The sequence below is a fragment of the Bos indicus x Bos taurus genome, chromosome 3 (assembly GCF_003369695.1).
Source record: "Bos indicus x Bos taurus breed Angus x Brahman F1 hybrid chromosome 3, Bos_hybrid_MaternalHap_v2.0, whole genome shotgun sequence".
Classification (NCBI taxonomy): Eukaryota; Metazoa; Chordata; class Mammalia; order Artiodactyla; family Bovidae; genus Bos; species Bos indicus x Bos taurus.
Window position 1 is genome coordinate 59,124,498 of NC_040078.1, and position 23,394 is coordinate 59,147,891.

Sequence of the window (23,394 nt, forward strand, 5' to 3'; positions counted from 1 at the left end):
AAAAAGAGTTAACCTGCTAAAGCGTGTATTACAGTATTGGCATAAACTTCCAATAAATTAATTTTGTTCACTTAAGGTAACTATAGTCAATTTCTGTTGCTTGTAATCACAGAACCTTACCCAATACATGTCCACAGGATTAATTAATTCAAGTTATTTATGCCTTCATCTGCCATTCCACAGCTGCTTCTGCTGCAATCAGTGCCTAAAGCTTAAGGGGTCGTGATTTCTACGGGGGTCAAAGCTATTTGGAATTGTAAAGTTTTGCTAGTATCTGGATGTAGATAATACTATTCCCATTCATATGTCCTACTTCACTATGAATTTTCAGTTCTATAAATTGAGGGATACAAGTTTTAAAAATAAACATTTTTCAACATAGTTCCTGAATTATTTATAAAAACACTTGTAATAAATGTTCAATAAAAAGTGCAAGACTCTTCCACCTTCTAAAAGAAACTTTACCAATTAAATGTTGTCATCTTCATAATTGTGAGATAAAATTGAATATAAACAAATATTGCAAAATTACAAGTATGTGACTATGAAGAACCAGAATAATTATGGATAATGTTTATACAATACTACCAATCATGAAATCTAGTTCATTCTTCTTTTTACAATATATCCGTATCCATAAGAAGATTTTTTTTAAACCAGCAACAATGTAAAATTCTGTCCTTTAGTTAATCAGGCTTAATTGCTGCAACAAAGATTATTTAAGGAACAGAAGAGCACAACAATCTAATAAGCATCAGATAAAGATTATATTGTTTAAAAACAAATAGGTAATGATTAAAATAAGACATACCAGTCTGCCGAACAAGTGACAAGTTGACAGGATATTCCACTTCGATTTTCAAAGACATTTCCCAATCTGTTAATCTATTTTTAAAAATGCTAGGAATAAGTTCTGTGTACCTAGAACAGTGATGACTTTTTTCTCAAAGCTTTTTATGTTAAAATTTTTTCTTCTTTAACATTTCTTAAAAGAACATAACACAAACACAGAATTTGGAAACTGGAAGGTTTTGAAATCAAATATAATTCTGACATACATCTTTTCCAGTCCTTTTTCACAGAAACATTTTTACATTTTAAAATTAGTTTTAGTTAGTATGAATATAAATTTCCATCCTAAGATTTTTCAGTTACTGCAATTTGAAAACTTACCTATGTAGTCATAAACCATTCTGGTTTTTAATATATAGATGATATGCCATAACTTTATTACTATTATTATTAGAAATGTATTAGAAATGCAAAATGTAATAGAAAAACAGAAATGCTTTCTGTTTTTCACTGTTAATTATGGAGCTGAACATAGGTGCTTTTATGAGATTGTTAAGCAGGTAAGATCAATAGATAAGAGGCTTGGTGTTAAATTAGATACAGCATGCAGTGAATACTGGGCACCTGCATTCTTTCAGTAGTTAGTGGCACAACTCTGCTAGCACACAGAGGAGTCCAAGGAGGGTTAGTGGCTTAGAGTCCCAAAGGTCCACGTTTCCAACCAGCCAGCTCGCAAATGAGGTGAAAGATTGTTTGTGGCAACCTCTGACAGCGTTAAAGGAGATCAGTCCTGGGATTTCTTTGGAAGAAATGATGCTAAAGCTGAAACTCCAGTACTTTGGCCACCTCATGCGAAGAGTTGACTCATTGGAAAAGACTGATGCTGGGAGGGATTGGGGGCAGGAGGAGAAGGGGACGCCAGAGGATGAGATGGCTGGATGGCATCGCTGACTCGATGGACGTGAGTCTGAGTGAACTCTGGGAGTTGGTGATGGACAGGGAGGCCTGGCGTGCTGCGATTCATGGGGTCGCAGAGAGTCGGACACGACTGAACGACTGAACTGACTGACTGATGAGAGCGCTACTCTCAAATCAACAGGAAAAATGACTTTACAATGCCCTACCTACCCGATAGAACTGATGAGCAAAACGGCAAAGGTGGAGGGTTCCAGCAGCAAATAAACAGTGACAGTAGGGGTGGGAGAATACACGTGCTGCAGTGCTAAGGCCTGTGGGCGTCACAGGAGCGAGGACCCTGGAAGCCTGGCTGACTCTGCTGTGGCCTGAGCCCAGTCAGGTTCAGTTACAGCTGTCACCTTCCACTGTGATTGACAAACAATCAGGAGCCCATGTTTCCTTTCCCTCTAATAAGGCTTCCCTCTTGTAGGAAGCTCAAGACTCCAGACTTGCACTTACTCTGGTGCTTTATGCATTAATGATTGAAAAAAAAAAAGAAAACATAATCATATTATGAAAGTTTGGGAAATAGAAGTTTTTAAAATCAAATATAGTTCTACCTTATATGCTTTTCCAATCTTTTTCATGGATACACTTTGACATGATTTGTCAAGATACGCATGTGACTGTGTATCTTAGGACACAAATTGGATTACTTCTTTGTATAAATTCCCCAAATTTTGTATTAATGGTCAAAAACTTTGAAAATGTGAATGATTTAAGAACCACATTGGCTAATTGTATTCTAAAACTTTTATATTGAAACCAGGAATGTTAGAGTTTATTGATTTCACTATTTCATCTTTTCTAACACAATACTTGAAAGTCTCATGTAAGAATTAAATAGGTCCAAAATAATACATTATTGTTGCTTTATGATTAATTTCTTTGATTATTAGAAAGTCTGAATGATTTTCCTGTTTATCTGCTAATTGTTTTTCAGTATATTTCTGTAGCTTATTTACTGGAAAATTTGTTTTTATCATATTTGGGGCAAGTATTTTTCTTCATTTTGCTACTTGCTCTTTATTTTTTAATTAAAAAATTTACATGCGCATATTTTAAATTTCTTTCAATATTATTTAGCTTAGAAAACTATAGAATCCAGGATTATGATATTCTGATTCATTGTATTTATTTTGGCCCATTAGAACTTTGAAAAGTAATTGTATTTTTTCATAATCCACTTGAATACCCTGAAGGGCTAATCACCCTTCATAACTCTGCTGCTGCTGCTGCTAAGTCGCTTCAGTCGTGTCCGACTCTGTGTGACCCTATAGACAGCAGCCTACCAGGCTCCCCCATCCCTGGGATTCTCCAGGCAAGAACACTGGAGTGGGTTGCCATTTCCTTCTCCAATGCAGGAAAGTGAAAAGTGAAAGTGAAGTTGCTTAGTCGTGTCTGACTCTTCGAGACCCCATGGACTGCAGCCTACCAGGCTCCTCCGGCCATGGGATTTGCCAGGCAAGAGTACTGGAGTGGGTTGCCATTGCCTTCTCCCTTCATAACTCAAGTTTTTAGAATATTCTTCAGTATTCTCATCTTTCAATATTTCAAAGTACATAGTAGACCCCTAGTTCCTTGAGGGAAACATTTGGGAGGATTATTAGTTTTCAGATTCACAAATACCAGACTTTGCGGGTAAAGCACAGAACTACAAAGTGAAACTGCAGCACAAATGCTGGGCAGTCAGCTGGGCTCACTCACGGCACAAGTGTCGAGAGTTTTCACCTATCAGCCTCACGACGCACTCAATTCACGACCACTTTGCAAAATGACACATTATCACATGTCACAGATCTTCACAGTTGTCCGCTCTAAACAGCTGAAACCATAAAATTTAAATTTTCGAAGGTGTAAAATATTTGTTTCTATTTATACAACCTTCATTTTCTCCATTATTGTATTATATCAGTGTTGACACTACCTACATTTTTTAGTGGCTTATAAACCATGGAAGTTGAAACCCTGGCCTTCTTCTCATCCCCAAGTCAGATCTTGGTTTGTCAACAGTGACACAGTGTGTGATGTTTAGTTCCTGGTAATTCACAATTTAAATGCAGATAAATTTTTTACTTGAAACATTCTCTTTGAATAAAATTTTCCAAAACGCTACAAGTCAGCAGGAGAAAAGTATGACGCCATCAAGACTCACCTCAAATGTATCAGGCAGCCAATGTATATCTGTAATTACTTTCCTATGTCCACTTTCTATTGAGGAGACTGCACAGTGTCTGATATATATTGCTTCTTTATTACTCTCTGGTTCAAGGAGAAACATCGGCTGTAAAATGTTACAAGAAAGTTATGTGCTAATTTCAGAGAGCTGATGAAGGAACTCATACTTGACATATCATTCTAATTAAAATCAATAATTTGAAGAAATACTAGTTCAAGGAAAAACATAAATTACTATTTCTATATATTATATAGTTAGGTAATTAGATTATCTTCTTTCCACTTCAGTTCCCAGGGAGCTTTTCCAGGCAAAAATACTGGAGCGGGCAGTGGAAGTGATGCTCTGTGATGTTCTAGAAGAAAGCCTGAAGTAGTCATGTGAAGACACTTCTAAGAGACACAGGTGGAGGGGCACCTGTAGAGTCAGCAGCCTGGGGAAGCCTGGGTCAAAAGCCAGCATCGCCCCTCAAGTATGTGAGTGAAGATGCCTTTGGATGATCCCACCTCAAGTTATCAAGTAGCCCCCTTCTTCAAGATGCCAGTCTCCCCAGATGAAGCACCAAAGAGAGTGGAACAGAAATAAGCCAACCCATTAAGCCCATTCTAAAAGCCTACCCACTGAATCCACGAGCATAATAAATGTTTTAAGAAGTACTTGTTTTAAAGTACACATACACACACACAAAAGAATACTGTAGTGGGTTGCCATTTCCAACTCCAGGGGATCTTTCCGACCCAGGGATCATCTCTGGCATCTCCTGCATTGGCAGGTGGGTTCTTTACCACTGCCCCACCTGGGAAGCCCCTAATTAGATTAGCTTCTTTCCACTTCAGTTTAGTGTAAGATTTTACCTCTAAACTTTTTACAAGAATGAATGACCCATACCCAAAAGAACCAATGAGATCCCATTTTTGAAGGACTATTTTTTTTAAGTGCACAGAAGACCACATCCATGGTTTCTTGGTTGGAGATCTATGACGCTCAGGTTGAAGGACTGGGGATGGGAATGTACAAATGGTAGGGAAGTACTGAGCTGGGAGCTGAGGCATCTCTTCTCAGACCTCTTGGCAGAATCCACAGCTTCACAAGTCAGAGCATATTATTGCCAGGAAGGACTGTAACTCATTTTATATGCAAGAAAATCAATGCTTGTGGGTATTCGGGGATAGGGGAACATACCCAAACCCATGAAACTGTGATCTAAAGCCTAGTTACGTGGAGTTTCTCTCGAGTGCTTTTTCAACTGCATCACTTTAGAGAATCCCTTGGCTCCTTTATTTAACAACTGCTACTGCTAAGTCACTTCAGTCGTGTCCGACTCTGTGCGACCCCATAGACAGCAGCCCACTAGGCTCCTCTGTCCCTGGGATTCTCTAGGCAAGAATACTGGAGTGGGTTGCCATTTCCTTCTCCAATGCATGAAAGTGAAAAGTGAAAGTAAAGTCGCTCAGTCGTGCCCGACTCTCAGCGACCCCATGGACCACAGCCCACCAGGCTCCTCAGTCCATGGGATTTTCCAGGCAAGAGTACTGGAGTGGGTTGCCATTGCCTTCTCCATTACTTAACAACAGTGACCACAAAAAAGAACTCATGGGATAGACAGTACAATCTGTTTTGTGGTGTTTTTAATCAAGGGCCTCAGTTCAGTTCAGTTGCTCAGTCATGTCTGACTCTTTACGACCCATTAACTGCAGCATGCCAGGCTTCCTTGTCCATCACCAGCTTCTGGAGCTTACTCAAATTCATGTCCATTGAATCAGTGATGCCATCCAACCATCGCATCCTCTGTCGTCCCCTTCTCCTCCCACCTTCAATCTTTCCCAACATCAGGGTCTTTTCCAATGAGTCAGTTCTTCGCATCAGGTGGCCAAACTATTGGAGTTTCAGCTTCAGCATCAGTCCTTCCAATGAATACTCAGGACTGATTTCCTTTAGGACGGACTGATTGGATCTCCTTGTAGTCCAAGGGACTCTCAAGAGTCTTCTCCAACACCACAGTTCAAAAGCATCAATTATTTGGCACTCAGCTTTCTTTATAGTCCAACTCTCACATCCATATTGGAGAAGGAAATGGCAACCCACTCTAGTGTTCTTGCCTGGAGAATCCCAGGGATGGCGGAGCCTAATAGGCTGCTGTCTATGGGTCGCACAGAGTCAGACACGACTGAAGTGACTTAGCAGCAGCAGCAGTTCACATCCATACATGACTACTGGAAAAACCATAGCTTTGACTAGATGGACCTTTGTTGGCAAAGTAATGTCTCTCCTTTTTAATATGCTGTCTAGGTTGGTCATAACTTTCCTTCCAAGGAGTAAGCGTCTTTTAATTTCATGGCTGTAGTCACCATCTGCAGTGATTTTGGAGCCCCAAAAATAGTCTGTCACTGTTTCCATTGTTTCCCTATCTATTTGCAGTGAGGTGATGGGACCAGATGCCATGATCTTAGTTTTCTGAATGTTGAGCTTTAAGCCAACTTTTTCACTCTCTTCTTTCACTTTCATCAAGAGGCTCTTTAGTTCTTCTTCACTTTCTGCCATAAGGGTAGTATCATCTGCATATCTGAAGTTATTTATATTTCTCCTGGAAATCTTGATTCCAGTTTGTGTTTCATGCAGCCCAGCATTTCTCATGATACAAGTTAACTAAGCAGGGTGACAATATACAGCCTTGACATACTCCTTTCCTTATTTGGAACCAGTCTGTTATTCCATGTACAGTTCTAACTGTTACTTCTTGACCTGCATACAGATTTCTCAGGAGGCAGGTTAGGTGGTCTGGTATTCCCATCTCTTGAAGAATTTTCCACAGTTTATTGTAACCCACACAGTCAAAGGCTTTGGCATAGTCAATAAAGCAGAAATAGATATTTTTCTAAAACTCTCTTGCTTTTTTGATGATGCAATGGATGTTGGCAGTTTGATCTCTGGTTCCTCTGCCTTTTCTAAATCCAGCTTGGACATCTGGAAGTTCACAGTCACGTACGGTTGAAGCCTGGCTTGGAGAATTTTGAGCATTACTTTACTAGTGTGTGAGATGAGAGCAATTGTGCAGTAGTTAGAGCATTCTTTGGCACTGCCTTTCTTTAGGATTGGAATGAAAACTGACCTTTTCCAGTCCTGTGGCCACTGCTGAGTTGTCCAAATTTGCTGGCATATTGAGTGCAGCACTTTCACAGCATCATCTTTTAGGATTTGAGGTAGCTCAACTGGAATTCCATCATCTCCACTAGCTTTGTAGTGATGCTTCCTAAGGCCCACTTGACTTTGCATTCCAGGATGTCTGGCTCTAGGTGAGTGATCACACCATCGTGATTATCTGGGTCATGAAGATCTTTTTTGTACAGTTTTCCTGTGCATTCTTGCCACCTTTTCTTAATATTTTCTGCCTCTGTTAGGTCCATACCATTTCTGTCCTTTATTGTGCCCATCTTTGCATGAAATGTTCCCTTGGTACCTCTAATTTTCTTGAAGGGATCTCTAGTATTTCCCATTCTATTGTTTCAAGGGCCTACATAAAAGCCAACTCAAAATGTGCTTGCAGCAGATGCGAAAACAGGAAATAATATTTTTTTTTCTGTTGAGTCTTTGTTTAGCTTGGCAACCCTGTCATATAGTTTTTGATAAACTCCTAAATAGAATAAACTTGCAGGTTAAAAGTTATAAAAACTAACCTTGAGAGTGACTTTTTTACTTCTACTACCACCTGCCTTGATATTTTCTATTCGATCGGCATGTGCAGTAATATCCCACATGACAACCTAAAAGAGAAATAAATGTTATTATAACATAGTTTTAGGAATTAGCAAATTGAGTCTTGAACTTTTAAAAAAATCTATTGGTACTGTATGCACTCTGATAAATCAATCACCTTGGGAGGATAATAAAAAATAGCCTATATCCTAAGTCAGCAACTTTTAAAGGTAATATAGAAAAGTTTTGTTCTCTATAAAAGCATTTTCAGCTCTTTTTTGTGTTTGTGTTAATGAATGCCAAAATTTTTAATCCAAGATACACATCATGCAATTCTCTGCTTTGGGAACAGCTCTTCCTCTGTTTGGAGGAATGTACTGATTAAGGGGACAACTGCTTTAGACCCAGGAGAAAAGTCTGTTCTCCAGATTTAAGTACAAACACCCAGAATTGACTGAAAGGCTAGGAAATGATGATTTCTATTTCACTGAATATCATGGCCAATTCCAGGGCTTCTCAGGTGGTTCAGTGGTAAAGAATCCGCCTGCCAAGCAGGAGACCTGGGTTTGATCCCTAGGTCAGGAAGATCCCCCTGGAGAAGGAAATGGTTACCTACTCCAGTATTCTTGCCTGAAGAATTCCATGGACAGAGAAGTCTGGTGGGCTACAGTCCATGGGGCTGCAGAGTCAGACACAACTTAACAACTGTGCAGCAGTAGCAGCAGCATGGCCAGCTATGAATTTGCATATACATCGATGGTCATTTTTTGAAAAATCAGAATAAAGTAGAATGTGCAATGCTAGAATAATTTTCAATGATTAAAAGTCATTTCCATACACTAAAATATCAGGATTACAAAATTGTGGCTGATTTTATTTTCATCATTTGCTTTTCTAAAATATTCTTGTTGATGTATGGCAAAACCAACACAATATTGTAAAGTAGTTAGCCTCCAATTAAAATAAAAAAAAAAAACTAAAATTAAAAAAAAAAAATATTCTGAAAAGTTGTGCCACCTTCTCAATCAGTAAAGAGGGCAGTATTCGCGGGGCTTGGAGGATGTGCTCTGAATCCTCATTATAACCACTAGTTATTGTTGAACAAAACCGTGGAAGAAAATTAGTTTACTTAGATGTCTTGGTTCTCGATAAGTGAGCATGGATGATGCAGTCATTTACATTTCAACCACAAGAAAGCTTTCCTAGCCACACGATAAAAGATCATTATATCCTTGTAATGGTCAAATTCATTATATCACAATGAAATTAAACTTTGATCATAAAATAGCTATAAGCTTTTTGTTTTGTTTTGTTGGATAAACAGGCAACTGGAAGAGAGAATCTAAGTTTTATACAAATTACATAATTTTTAAAAGGTGTCAAATTATACATACATAAATTCAGTGATATAGGTATGTTTTCCAGAGAATTCTGTCTAAATCCTGGATCATTCCCTGACTCCTGCCCCTAGGGAAATTTCAGAAGAGACCTCCTGGCCAAGAGGTATTATGCTTATGGTTTTTGTTCTTCCATGGAATCTTACACAATGTATGGTTCTAGTTCAGCAACACAAATAGATCTGACCTGGTTTTCTTCCAGTTACCATTTAACTGGGTTACCCTGTGGACATCTTGAGCCCAGATGCCATATCTACCACATTTTTATACCCCAGTTCCTGGTATGGTGATTGGCATGCAATTGGCATGCCTTTCCTCTGCTGAATTGAACCCTTAAGTTCACAAAAATAACCAGTCAAACTGTATAACAGAATGCTGCCTAAATTAATAAAGAGCTGAAAAAAAAAAAAAAAAAAAAAACAGACGTACCTGTCCATTTATGCAGCCGCCAGCAATGATATTAGGGTCAGTCGGACAGAACTGGAAGCAGAAGATATCATCTGGGCTTTCCAGCATTAACTAAGGTAAATCCCCAAATTCAAGAGATAATGAGAAAAACTATTATGATCATAGCAAGAAAATAATATTAATAAAGTCACAAGTCTAATTTTATAGTTATTTATAAAAACATGCACATGGAGTCCATTCCCAGAATTCTACCTCCGGAGCGGAAGCTGCTTTTGCTGAATTTTATTCTGGATGTTGATCATGCACATGAGAGCAGGATTCTCAAGGGGACCTGGTCTCCCCTCCTCCACCCTCCATGGGTCAATGTTATATATATATTTTTTAATAAATAAAAAGACTATGAAATCAGTGCTTCTGAAAAATGTGGAGAGCAAGCTATGGGAGGTCAGGATATTTGTATGATTTATTTCCATCCATATATACTAGCATGGCACAGAATGAGCACTCAAAAATAAACGTGTGAACAAAAAGAGATGATGGAGTTGCCAGTGATATTATTTCAAATTTTAAAAATAATACAGAACCCATAAACAAAGTCAAGTGCCTGGGGGGTAGGGAGGAAGCACTGCAAGGAATACAACAGTATGAGGAAATAGATATACTAACCATAGTTAGCATCTGTGCTACTGTGTCACCACCAAGCTCAACACTTGCATGGTTATCATTCTTCTTTAAACATTAATGACCAAAAATAAAGATTCCAAAGGTCACTGGTTTACCAGCACTGAGCTAAATTGGAATTGGGATGGATTATCTTGGTTTATTTGGCATTTTGTAAATTCTAGAGAAAACTCTACTTTTGAAAATAAAATCTTTTAATACTTTCTTATAGTTTTGATTAGAACAAAGACAAAATCACTTGCATTATATCTTTAAGAAATTATTTGCATATCTTTTAAAAACTATTCTTGAAAATAGAGGAAAGGAGAGTGTTTCTTCGCTCTTCCTATTTGCCAGGAGGTTCAGCCACACTTCCATGGCATGGACTGGAGAGTAGTTCTACACTACTGGAAAATGCTAGAAAACCCCTGTGAGAGATGGCACCATTCTTGTGGTAAGTAGGCCAAGGAGGAAGAATGACAGAACTGTCATTTTGATCTCAGTATCTATAATAATTAAAGTATCTAGACTCTCTAGCAGTAAAAATTGTCTTTATTCAGATGAATTAAGGAAGAAGGAATAGGGGAGGCTAAGGCTGGAAAATTCTGAAAGAGACGGAAATACCAGACCACTTGACCTGCCTCTTGAGAAATCTGTATGCAGGTCAGGAAGCAACAGTTAGAACTGGACATGGAACAACAGACTGGTTCCAAATAGGAAAAGGAGTACATCAAGGGTGAATATTGTCACCTTGCTTATTTAACTTATATGCAGAGTACATCATGAGAAACACTGGAAGAAGCACAAGCTGGAATCAAGATTGCCGGGAGAAATATCAATAACCTCAGATATACAGATGACACCACCCTTATGGCAGAAAGTGAAGAAGAACTAAAGGGCCTCTTGGTGAAAGTGAAAGAGGAGAGTGAAAAAGTTGGCTTGAAGCTCAACATTCAGAAAACGAAGATCATGGCATCTGGTCCCATCACTTCATGGCAAATAGATGGGGAAACAGTGGAAACAGTGGCTGACTTTATTTTTGGGGGCTCCAAAATCACTGCAGATGGTGATTGCAGCCATGAAATTAAAAGACGCTTACTCCTTGGAAGGAAAGTTATGACCAACCTAGACAGCATATTAAAAAGGAGAGACATTACTTTGTCAACAAAGGTCCGTCTAGTCAAGGCTATGGTTTTTCCTGTGGTCATGTAAGGATGTGAGAGTTGGACTGTGAAGAAGGCTGAGTGCCGAAGAATTGATGCTTTTGAACTGTGGTGTTGGAGAAGACTCTTGAGAGTCCCTTGGACTGCAAGGAGATCCAACCAGTCCATCCTAAAGGAGATCAGTCCTGGTGTTCATTGGAAGGACTGATGTTGAAGTTGAAAGTTGAAACTCTAATACTTTGGCCACCTGATATAAAGAGCTGACTCATTTGAAAAGACCTTGATGCTGGGAAAGACTGAGGGCAGGAGAAGGGGATGACAGAGGATGAGATGGTTGGATGGCATCACTGACTCAATGGACATGAATCTGGGTAAACTCCAGGAGTTGGTGATGGACAGGGAGGCCTGTTGAGCTGCAGTTCATGGGGTCGCAAAAAGCTGGACACGACTGAGCAACTGAACCGAAATGAAGGCTTATTAAGGAAACTTTAGTTATACAATGCTTTATAGAAACAAAATATTAAAATATTTAAGTATGTTGAAAAAACTTAATTTAACACTATAAACTCCCTCCCCCTAAACAGAACTCATCTTGAGCAGACATTGGAGACTGAACACTGTGGGGGGTAAACCCAGCCATCAGCCTATTTTATTTGGATTGCTGTGTGTTTTGATTTAGTTTTAGTTGAGGCATTTAAAACTTGGGAGATCTCCTACAAAATTGCTGAATTCTGTCAACAAGCGGGACCACTTGACAGCAACAGCTGAAGAGTACTGTCCCCGCAGATGGGCTGTGCACTCTCCAGAGCCACAGTCCCCACCACTCCCCACTATCTCCCACACAGTCCTCTTTACTCATTACTACCTCCTGCTGGTGATCCTTGGAATTGATGAAGTTCATGGGAGACTAAAGTCTCTTTGCATTTGAACAATTAGTATTGAAATAAAGCCCATAAAAGAGTTTGCTCTTTTAAAATCAATTGAACATTTCTCTTACAATATTTTTAAAAATAATATGTTGATTTGTTCAATAACTTTTTCAATAAGCTGAGTGTAAACTTGAGTTTCGCTCAAATTGAATGACAAAAAAATTCTGAAGAAAGCCTAGCTTTATAGGGGTTTACAACCTTAAGTGATTATAAAATGATTTGCAATTAAAAGTGCTAAAGATATGTGAAAGTAGTATTTGAAATTTTTAGACCATATGGATGACTCTCCTGTATTACCTGAGGATGTATGGGATCGGAGAAACTCCAGAAAAGAATCAGTGATGGTTGCAGCAATAATTTACCAGAAAAGTGGACCCTCTCTTCAAAGGACAGTCGTACAGCCACCGACACAGCTATTAGCCCTGTTTGGAACACAACTGGGAATTAAAATCTGCAACCATTGTGCACAGAGAAGTGTTTTTAGGTTTTGTTTTGCTACATAGTCACTGTTCACTTCCATTTTAATGGAACCTGTGTAAAAATATTCTACAGGAGACCAAGAGTATTGTTAGAGCTACACTGTCTCATACTACATTGGTTGCCAGTAGCCACTGTTGCCTATTAGCACTTGACTGTGGTTGGTCCACACTGAGACGGACTGTTGACATAAAATCAATGCTGCACTTTGAAGACTTAGTAAGAACAAAAGGTGTTTGTTTTTGTGAGGAGAGGGCCAACACTGGGCAGGAAAGGAGGAAGAAAGAGAGCAAGGCTGGTTCTGTCCATCGTTCCGCCCTTGCACATTCCTACCCTCTTAGCTGCTGAGCACTTTAAAGGATATGTGTCTCTTATCTTGCCCAGTAATCAGAGAGGCAGAGTGTTGCAGGGAGTGAAGCTAGTCTTGGGAGCCCAACAAGTCCCAGTCAAATCCAGATTTGGCATTACACCAGCTGAGCAACGTGGGAGCTCTGGTCCTCTCTTTATAAAGTACAGACCACAGTGTGGTCCCAAAAGGTAGCTGGGAGGAGAGACGAAGAGAGGGTGAAGAAAGCTCTTGGCAGGCACAGGCACTCAGGAATACAGACTGTCTTATTTAAAGTGAGCCAGTTTGCAAGTGTGCATATAAAAGCAACAGGTTATTCTGATGTCATCCCAGGAGGGAATCCCAGTCAAGACTCTGCCTCACCGTAGATGACTGGATGCCAGGAGACGCAGGTGATCATCTTCTCTGTTAGGCTGTGAAGGTCAGTAAAGGACTGGTACTCTTTCAGGTGGGTATCCGTCTTATCCCCAAAGGTGCCTTCTTCTTCTGCCAGGCATTTCCAGTCATGAATAAATGTATTCATGATTTCATTTTGCTGTAGGGCTATTTCCACACTATTTTGTAAATGAGAAAAGAATTAAAGGTTGAATTTTAGTATTCACTGATACGTCTTTCAGCAGCTCCTCCTGCTTCATTTATACTGAAAGAAAAAAATGTTCTCCGTTGTATTTCATAACTAACAATTAACACCTGTATGAAATATTAAATGACTTGAGCGAAAAAAAACTCATGGCAGTGTGCTACTCAGAACTTCTAGTGCCAGGATACTGTTAGCTGACAGCCTCTGCGTGCTCAGTTGCTTCAGTCATGCCTGACTCTTTACAACCCCATGGACTGTAGCCCCCCAGGCTCCTCTGTTCATGGGTTCCTCTGGGCAAGAATACTGAAGTGGATTGCCATGCCCTCCTCCAGGGGATTTCTCGACCCAGGGCTCAAACTCATGTCCCCTGCATGGTAGGCAGATTCTTTACACTGAGCCCCCAGGGAAACCCACAATAGCCTCTAACAGCATCACAATATGCCTCAGCTTCCCAGCCAAGCTCATGCTCTCTGTGGGTCAATGACAGCACGTTGGCTGCATACTCCAGGGTTGCCGATTCTGCCCCAGGCCAGACTCCTCCAACAGGCCATCTTCCTCTGCAGCTCCCTGTCGGGTTGGCTGAGACTTTGTCTAAAGCTCTCCCTGCTCAACCATGCTTCCTCTTCCTTTATTTTTCACAGTGAACTTCTCAGTAAATGTCTACTTTGAACTTGATCTCATTTGCTTTTTAAAAACTCCAAATTGATAGAAAGAGCAAATTCTTTTAGCCATATTCAGTACGAAATGATCATGTATACTAATTACTGTATTTATATATAATTATTATACTGATACATATAATAATTATACTATATATATAATTCAAAACAACAAATGAGAGTTTCTCAAGGGAAGATTTGGAGTTTAGAAATGTGTGTATATGCATGGTGTGGGTGGTGGTTTTAGCATCACAGTGTCTGGGAAGTGCTAGTGTGTTTAATTCTATTTCTAATCTTCCCACAATGGATGAGACAGTCCTTAAAAAATGAAAAATTATCCTGCTAAAAGTACTAATATTGCTCCTCTGAAAAACAATCTGAGTACTCTTCTTAGTTTAAGGAACTCAGCTTGACAAGTTCCTGTTTTATAAGTTGCTATAATGTCTACTGTCCCTTTATGTGCTTAGGCTAGAAAACTCAGCCCACTCCCAAGGCCTCTAGGAGCTTTCCCACAAATAGAATGCCACCCAAGGTTTTACTCTAATGACTGAAAGTCCAAATCACTTTCAGCATCAGGATAACCTGGAGCTATTAGAAATGCAGAGTGACAGGTTCCACCCCAGATCTACTGAGTCGGAACCTGCATGTTAACAAGATGCCCAGGAGGTTCATGTGCACATTAAAGTTTGAATCACCCTGTGTAGGGCAGGTTCACACCCAGAGCTTCAAGGTTTAAACTCAGTTTCAAGTAGAAGCATTTGTTATTAATAGCATTTTCAAAATCATTTCTTATATTTCAGCCTGCACTGGGAAGTAACTCACAAGGAAGAAGTGAAGACAACACCTTTTCTCTGGTTTCCTGTTTCTTGATTTCCCTGCACTGTACTGCGTGGTTCCTGAGCGTGATGAATCTGAGGCTTGCAAAGCTTGTAGCCTGAGTGAAAGCCCATGGGTATTGTTTTTTTCTTTTTCTTAACCTCAAGATGAATGTTTCTCAGTTGCTTTGAACTCCCTTGAAGTTTCTCACTTTCCTCTCAGATCATTTTCTTCTTTTGCAAATAATGCTTGCTTTAGTTTGTTCTAGACAAAATTCTATGACAAGGAAGGAACTCATTTCTAAAAGAGTTCTCATCCAGAACAAAACAAGGTTTATTTTCATTTTAAAAAATTAACCAAACCTTAAAACAGTTCTAGAGTGGGAAGCATGGCTGTGATGTTTATGCGGGTTTCTTTTTTATTCTTGGCCAGGGCTGTTAAAATTCCTATACCAATTTTCCTTCTTTCTTCTTATAGTTCTGGCTCCTCCATCCCATATCTCAAGGAAGGAATTATCAAGCTCTTCACTATCCCTCTCTTTGTAAGTATGGCAACTGAAAGGGAAGAATAAAAGTCCAAGTCTAAAGATAATATGCAGTGTACATAATTGCGAATTGGCTATAGAGCATTTATTCCCTCAAAATTGATTGTATATAGACAGACTTCTCATTTTTAATGTTCTTAGGAAAATTTTCAATAATTACTGAATTTTTGTGTGGAAAGGAAAAGAAACCTCAGGTATTCTGGTTTCTTTCTAATTGTCCACATAGGAAAAACTATAGCACACTTGCTGTGAGTGAGTGGAAAATAGTTAATAAGCTCTTTCTGAATAATTATACTGAAAATTTGAACCAGCTTCTCTCTAGGTAACAACTTTTTGAGAGTTGTTGGAATTTTCAAGACATTTACTCTTAAAATGTTTCCCTAAAAATAAAAAAAGCTTAACTTGGGCTATGTATGAATTTGTCTACCAAATCTTTAATTTTGGGAAAAAAATGGAACCCAACCTATTGGCACAGCTGGCAGACTTGTCCACCATTGGTTCCACTCATTTGAACTCTGATATCACCTTGATGAGACATTCAAACTTTTTCTCTGGTTTGGAAGTCCTCAGGGTCTGCCTAGGGCCCTGGTATGAGTGAAGGGACATTCTGAAGACACTTCTATTTCAGAGCCAGTAAGAGTGCAGCAACACAGGAATTAGAGATAAGGATGGCACATCCAAAAATTATATCTGAACTGAATTCAGATTCTCATTTAAAATATATTTTTGTAAATTCCTATCATGGTGATGATCACCCTCAATATCCACAACATCCCCATTTGTAATCCTATAAAAAATCAAGAAAAAGACTTAACTAATAGAAACCATGGTAAATAAATGGTAATTTGCCATTAGGAAAACATCCTCACGTGTTCAGCAGTATACACCTTCCAGGTTCATGCTGTTTGGTGTGGCCCCAGATGTCGCCGTTTGGTGTGGCCCTAGCTTGGAAGGCCCAGGATGTTGCTTAGCAATAGAACGGAAAGGAAGACATAATCTGTAGAAAGTATCACATGTTCATGGGTGTCTAAGAACTGTCTTCACACTTTCTACCTGTACATCAGGTATGGAGTTGTTTTTTAAGGTCTCTTATTACACATAAATAAACACATTTTATGTTTCTTTAATTTGATACATAGTTTTTACCTTGTGGACACACTGTTAAGAAACTCAGTTAAAGTCTTTGATTGTCCCAATGCCTCTTTTTCTTCTTCCAAAAATTCTCTTGGATAATATTGCGTAGCAGCATTTTTGGGATGTGTCCTAATAAATTAAAAGAAATTGAATACCAAAAATTAGATCAAAGACAAATATAGGTCATGGCAGGTCAAAAATTTTTCTCTGTGACCATATTAGGATATTATTTAATATTTAAATTCTATATATTGAATTTTTTCCTTACCTTAGATACCAGCTGCCATTCAAAGTATTTGTGAATTTCTCTCTGATGTAATCAGCAAGTTCTTTATTTTAAAAAAATTTAGATACTATTTTAAACTTACAGAAAAGTTTTAAGAAGGGTATAAGAAATTCCCATACACTCCTCACCCAGATTCATCAATTATTAACATATCTAAACATTTTTAATTGGAAGATAATTGCTTCACAATGTTGTGTTGGGTTTTGCCATACAACAACGTGAATCAGCCATAAGTGTGTATATATATATATATATCCCCTCCCTCCCACTGCCTCCCCATCCTGCCTCTTTAGGTCCTAACAGAGCTGCCAGGCTGGGTCCCTATATTATATATTAATAGCAGCTTCCCATTAGCTATTTATTTCACATATTCGGAGAAGGCAATGGCACCCCACTCCAGTACTCTTGCCTGGAAAATCCCATGGGCGGAGGAGCCTGGTGGGCTGCCATCGTCTACGGGGTTGCACAGAGTAGGACACAACTGAAGCGACTTAGCAGCAGCAGCAGTATATATATGTCAATGCTACTCTCTCAATTAGTCCCACTCTCTCCTTCCCATACTTCCCACAAGTCTGTTCTCAATTATTAACATTTTGTTACATTTGTTTTTCATTCTTTCTTCATTTCATTAAATCAGAGTTTCTAAACCAGTGAGATCCTATCCCATCGTCTCAATCCAGGAATATTTGGTAATGTCTGGAAACAATTTTGGTTGTCACAACTGGAAGTGCTTTTGGCACCTAGTGCATAGAGCCCAGAGATGTTGTTAAACACCCTAGAGAGTACAAGACGGCACCCCACCCCTACCCCCCACAAGAGAGAATTATCCAGACAGTGGTGGTGAGGTTGAGAAACTGCTCTAAATATACAAAACCAGAAATAATTTACATTTTGGCAGTAATGACAGCAGGATTCTGGGAGAAATTATTCCAGCCAGTTTGCTCTCGGTATTCGCTTCTACCCCTGGACATTATACATTGTATTATACCTCTGGGCTTTGTCAGTCTCACCCACTAGACTGGGTGAGCTCCTTGATCTTAGGGTATGGGGCTGTAGTAAGATCATGTGATACAGTCCTTAAGAGAGTACACTCTGGTGACAGGCTGCCTGGCTTTGAAGCCGGGTTCTGTCACTTACTAGCTACGTGACCCTGAGCTAATGAATTACATGTTGGCCGAAAAGTTTGTTTGGGTTTTTCTGTTACATCATATGGAAAAACCCAAATGAACTTTTTTTGCCAACCCAATATTGAACCTCTCTGTGCCTGTTTTTTAATCTCTAACTGAGGTTCTTAATGTCCCCTAGCTCACAGTGTCATGGTAAGGATTGAATGATGCAATAGATGCAAATGAATAGATGCAAAGCTTGTAAAACAGTGCCTAGCACATTTTAAGTGCTCCAAAAATTTAGGTTATATGTAATCTGTGTTTGTCGAACAAATGTCAGTAACATGTCTCTGAAAGGCAAGTATATTTGTCTTTACAAATGGCAAAGTAATCAAAAAGAGTGCTAAAGAGAGTTTTGTTCATATTTAATTAAACAGTAACTTCTTTTTTCCCTGCCTAGATCAGTGTCCACAGCAGAAGACAGGATGATGGAGAGAAAGAATGTTGGTGTTGGAACCAGAGACTGGGGTTCAGATAGAACCCAAGCTTTACCTTTTGGTTTCTATCCACACTAGGGCCCTCTGGGTAGGATTATGTGGCTCCTGGTGGTTTCATCAAAGTAGCAACATGACTGAGTCACTCTCACTTTTTTTTTTTTTTTTCTAATGCAACCTCAAGCACTGACCACATTTATTAAGCATTTAGAAAATACACAGATTCTATGACAAATATGGAATTAATAAACATACATTTTATGTTTTACATAAAAATAAAATCTTAGTCTCAAGACAGCATGAGGTGCTACTAGCTATTGAGATGTTTATTAATGATGATGGACGTTATATTAGTAGCACCTCTCAGACATAGCTTGACTACTTTCTGGAATTTAGACTTTAGTTGCTCATTCACACAGGGAAGCCAGGCAAGGTCTGGGTTCAAAACATCATTCATGTTCTAAGAACAATGGTGTTATGACTCCCAAATTTTTCTTTTTTTATGTTTCTCTTTTACCTAATCTACTCTTTTCTATCTTGTCATTATAAATATATGCCTTTCTTTGCTTGTCTAACTCTCTTAAGAACTTTACTTCCCATTAGTGGACTATTTCCTCTTGATTTATTTATCCTACAGGTCAATTATTAGAAAGATAAACCAGTTTCCTATTGTGGCAACTAGTTTGCTTCTTTCAATGAAAAAAAGAAAAGGAAGAAGCCAGCTAGCAACACTGAATTGCAGTGATCTTTAAAATGTTATTTTTACTGTCGTTTTGTTTTAATATCATAGTACCTGCCTTGCATAAACAAATCTGACATTGATCTTCCTTAAACATGTTTATGGTAAGGTAATAAATTAGATAGAATTTATAGAAATTCCTACTCAGATACATTATTGATTCCCCAAACTACCTGAAGCAAGCAAATTTCCAGTACTGGATAAAATTTGATTAAATACCCAGTGTCAAAGAATACCAACATTTACTTTCATTAAGGCGGGTAAATAAACATATACAATAACACAAAATGTGCCTTTGAGGCATAAAAAATGATTAGCCTCTCTCACTTGAATTTCATCACAGAATCTGAAATCTATGACAAGTAATATGCTACCTAATAAACAAATTCAAGAAAATGTTTTCTGAATTCAGTGTTTAGGGCTGCTATAACAAAGTACTAGAGAAAGAGACTGCTGCTGCTAAGTCACTTCAGTCGTGTCCGACTCTGTGCGACCCCATAGACGGCAGCCCACTAGGCTTCCCCGTCCCTGGGATTCTCCAGGCAAGAACACTGGAGTGGGTTGTCAGTTCCTTCTCCAATTCATGAAAGTGAAAAGTGAAAGTGAAGTCGCTCAGTCGTGTCCGACTCCTAGCGACCCCATGGACTGCCGCCTACCAGGCTCCTCCGTCCATGGGATTTTCCAGGCAAGAGTACTAGAGTGGGTTGCCATTGTCTTCTCCAGAGAAAGAGACTAGATAGCTTAAAGAACAGATTTTTGCTTTTTCTCACAGTTCTGGAGGATATAAATTCTGGATCAAGGTGCTAGCTGTGTTTGTTTCTTCCGAGGCTCCTTTCATTGACTTGTAAATGGAAATTTCTCCATATACTTTCGCATGGTTTTTGCTCTGTATTTTTTTCTAAGTTCAGATGTCTTCTTCTCATAGGGAAACCAATCATACTGGATTAGGGTCCACCCTAATTACCTCCTTCTAATTTAATTACCTCTTTAGAAACCCCATCCCCAAATAAAGCCACATTTTGAGGTACTAGAGGTTAGGACTTCAACATATCAGTTTGAGGGAACACAGTTAAACCAATAACATATCCTAAGAGATTAGAACATCTGGTAAATCATTTTTACTTTAAAATATTCTTATGGCAATTAACTACAGGTGCATGCATTTTCTTAAAAATAGTGATCGCAGTCATTTGAGTGGGCTTCCTTGGTGACTCAGACAGTACACTCTCACTTTTTAACCTGTGATTTGTTTTGTTGTTTCTCAGCAAATCTATTCATTACTGCTTAAAATTTAAATTATGTTCTAAACATTGTGCTTTCATTTTTAACCTCTTTGCTTTAGTTTCTTTATTTGTAAAATGGAAATAGTGTCTACCTCAGATGGCAGTTGTAAGAATTAACTGAGTTGTGTGTGCAAAGTACTTAGAAAAATGCCTGGTATGTCGTAAGAACACTGTAAACATTTATTTTCATAGTCATTAATCTTTGAACCTTATCTCTGATTTTTTTTTAACTTCTTCCATCACAATCATATATCCCATCTTTTCCACCTAATTTCTGATCTTAGTACATGATACCAGCATTCTCCTAAGTTACTTAGATGTGAACTATTTGAATTCCTTGTCATTCACTCCTCCACACTTTCCTCCACTTTGTGGGTCAAGATCTGCAGCTATTTCTCGTTTTTTCTCTCCAGCTACATAGAAACAACTGTCCATCATAATCACTCAACATGCATGGAGAACCTACTAAATCTAAAGTCCTGTGGTTAGGGCCCCTGCTGTCATAAGTTCCTTCCTGAGTCTACCCTGGCTGACTCATTCTTTTTATTTTTTTGGAGTATAATTGTTTTATAATGTTGCATTAGTTTCTTCTGTACAATGAAGTGAATCAGCTATACGTATACATATATCCCCTCCCTTTTGGACCTCCTCTCACTCCACCCACATCTCACCCATCTAGGTCATCACAGGGCACTGAGATGAGCTTCCTGTTCTTTATAGCAGGGTCCCACTGTTTATCTATTTTACACATGGTAGTGTCTATATGTCAATCCTAATCTCCCAATTCCTCCCTTCCTTCCCTTCCCCTGCTCTGTCCACAAGTCCGTTTTCTATATTTGCATTTTTATTGCTGCCCTGGAAATAGGTTCATCTGTACCATTTTTCTAGATTCCACATATATGTGTTAATATACAGTATTTGTTTTTTCTATTTGTCTTACTTTACTCTGTATGACAGACTCTAGGTCCATCCACATCTCTACAGATAACCCAATTTCATTCCTTTTTATGGCTGAGTAAACAGAAATCTCTAGTTGGCTTGACTAAGAAATTTGTCTCCAAATCCAAGTTTCTTTTGTACTAATGAATCACCACTGTCCTTCCGGTCTTACCCTTACTTGTCAATGTTTAATGATTTTTGATGTCCTAATTCTCTGCCAAGACGTGACTACCAGTCCTTGTCTACCAATCCTTGTCTTTCTCTTCCTCTTTTGGTTTGGCCTGTCTGTCCATATGCTCCCTGACTTCTGACTCATCTTATCCTGACCCCTGGTATCGATGTACATGTGCTCTAACTTAAAAAATTCACCCAAGGATTAAGTGTAGTTAGAAAAAACATCAAAAGGAGTTAGATTTGGGGGTCCTTTAATGTTTAGAAGTTGGGAGGACAAGGATCCAGTAAAAGAGACTGAGAAGGAGCTGCCAGTGAGTTAGAAAGAGTACATTAAATATTGCTCATAAGCCAAGAAGAAGAGACAGTCAACCATGTTAAATACTGCTGAGAAATGGAGAGAGAGGGTATCTGAAAACTGGATTAGGCATTCAGACCACTGCAGGTCTTTGGGGACCTTGTTAAGACTAGAGTGGGCTTAAGACAGAATGGAAGAAGAGAAGGTAGAATTAGCAAATGTGGAAAACTTCTGTGAAGAGTTTTGTTGTTAAGAAAAAAAAAAGCAGAGAAATTAGCTAACTGTTTGTTGGTTCTAATGATGGGAGTTTTAGAATTTTGTATTTACACATGTCTCCTTTTCACTCTTTCTTGGTTTACTGCCACTACTTTATTTTAGACACTGGTCACATTTTACCTGTGACCAGGTTTAATTATAGAAGACTCTTATCTGGGCTTCCCAGGTGGCTGAGGTGCCTGCAATGCAGGAGACATGGGCTTGATCCCTGGGTCAGGAAGATCCCTGGAGGAAGGCATGGCAATTCACTTCAGTATTCTTGCCTGGAGAATCCCATGGACAGAGCTGCCTGGCAGGCTACAGTCCATAGGGTCGAAAAGAATCAGACATGACTAAGCGACTAACACACACACACACACACACACACACACACACACACACGGACTCTGGCCAATCTCCTCAACTACAGGCTTTTTTTCCCTCTCTGTACTCCAATACATACTGCCTTGCTCATCTTATTTTTTTTTAATTAAAAATTTTTTTAATTATGAAAGTATGATAACACATTTACAGGAGACTTGGAAAATACAGGATAAGGTTACATATAGTTCCATTATATATTCCAATTTTTTTAAGTAGATAAATTAAGATTTTTAGTTGGAGTTTCAATACTAAGCTCTCAAAAATTAATCTGGCTCAACTTATTTAATAGCTTTAATCTTTCCTCTTCTTTGCTTCAGAACTTGAAAAAATTCCTTCCTGCCTGCCACAGAGAATCTGCTTCCGTCCACCCAACCTGGGCTAGTCCTTTGCGAACTCTGCTTATACCACCCCCTGGAACTGTTCAGGTCATTAAAAAAATTCTGGGCAGTTTTCTCTTTCTCTAGGTCTCAAAATCATATCCAACATTTGTGGCTTATCTTCTATGATCTAAAATTACTTCAAAATAAAAGTTTTTTTAATCCTAAAAATAAGCCTGCGTGCGTGCTAAGTTGCTTTAGTCGTGTTTGACTCTTTGCGAGCCCATGTACTGTAGCCCGCCAGGGTCCCCTGTCCATAAGATTCTCCAGGCAAGAATACTGGAGTGGGTTTCCATACACTGCTCCAGGGGATCTTCCTAACCCAGGAACT

General features: G+C 38.9%; 1 protein-coding gene and 1 long non-coding RNA gene across 3 annotated transcripts in view; one reads left to right on the top strand and one right to left on the bottom strand.

Moving 5' to 3' along the window:
• The window catches only part of WDR63 (WD repeat domain 63), an 87,213-nt gene that overhangs the window by 37,691 nt on the left and 26,128 nt on the right, over window positions 1–23,394 (bottom strand). For both annotated transcript variants that reach the window (XR_003510320.1, XM_027536683.1), the window contains exons 8-14: window positions 16,744–16,860; window positions 13,362–13,552; window positions 12,473–12,597; window positions 9,445–9,534; window positions 7,600–7,686; window positions 3,905–4,033; window positions 812–885 (exon numbers count right to left, since the gene is read on the bottom strand). Coding sequence is in view for 1 of the 2 variants with exons in the window: in XM_027536683.1 (XP_027392484.1) it covers window positions 812–885; window positions 3,905–4,033; window positions 7,600–7,686; window positions 9,445–9,534; window positions 12,473–12,597; window positions 13,362–13,552; window positions 16,744–16,860 (813 nt within the window). In the remaining variant the exon portion in view is untranslated. The remainder of the gene's footprint in view (window positions 1–811; window positions 886–3,904; window positions 4,034–7,599; window positions 7,687–9,444; window positions 9,535–12,472; window positions 12,598–13,361; window positions 13,553–16,743; window positions 16,861–23,394) is intronic.
• Window positions 13,358–19,788, top strand: LOC113889684. The gene is made up of 4 exons (XR_003510321.1): window positions 13,358–13,446; window positions 15,038–15,189; window positions 15,531–15,594; window positions 18,584–19,788. It is a non-coding gene; the product is annotated as an uncharacterized LOC113889684 (long non-coding RNA).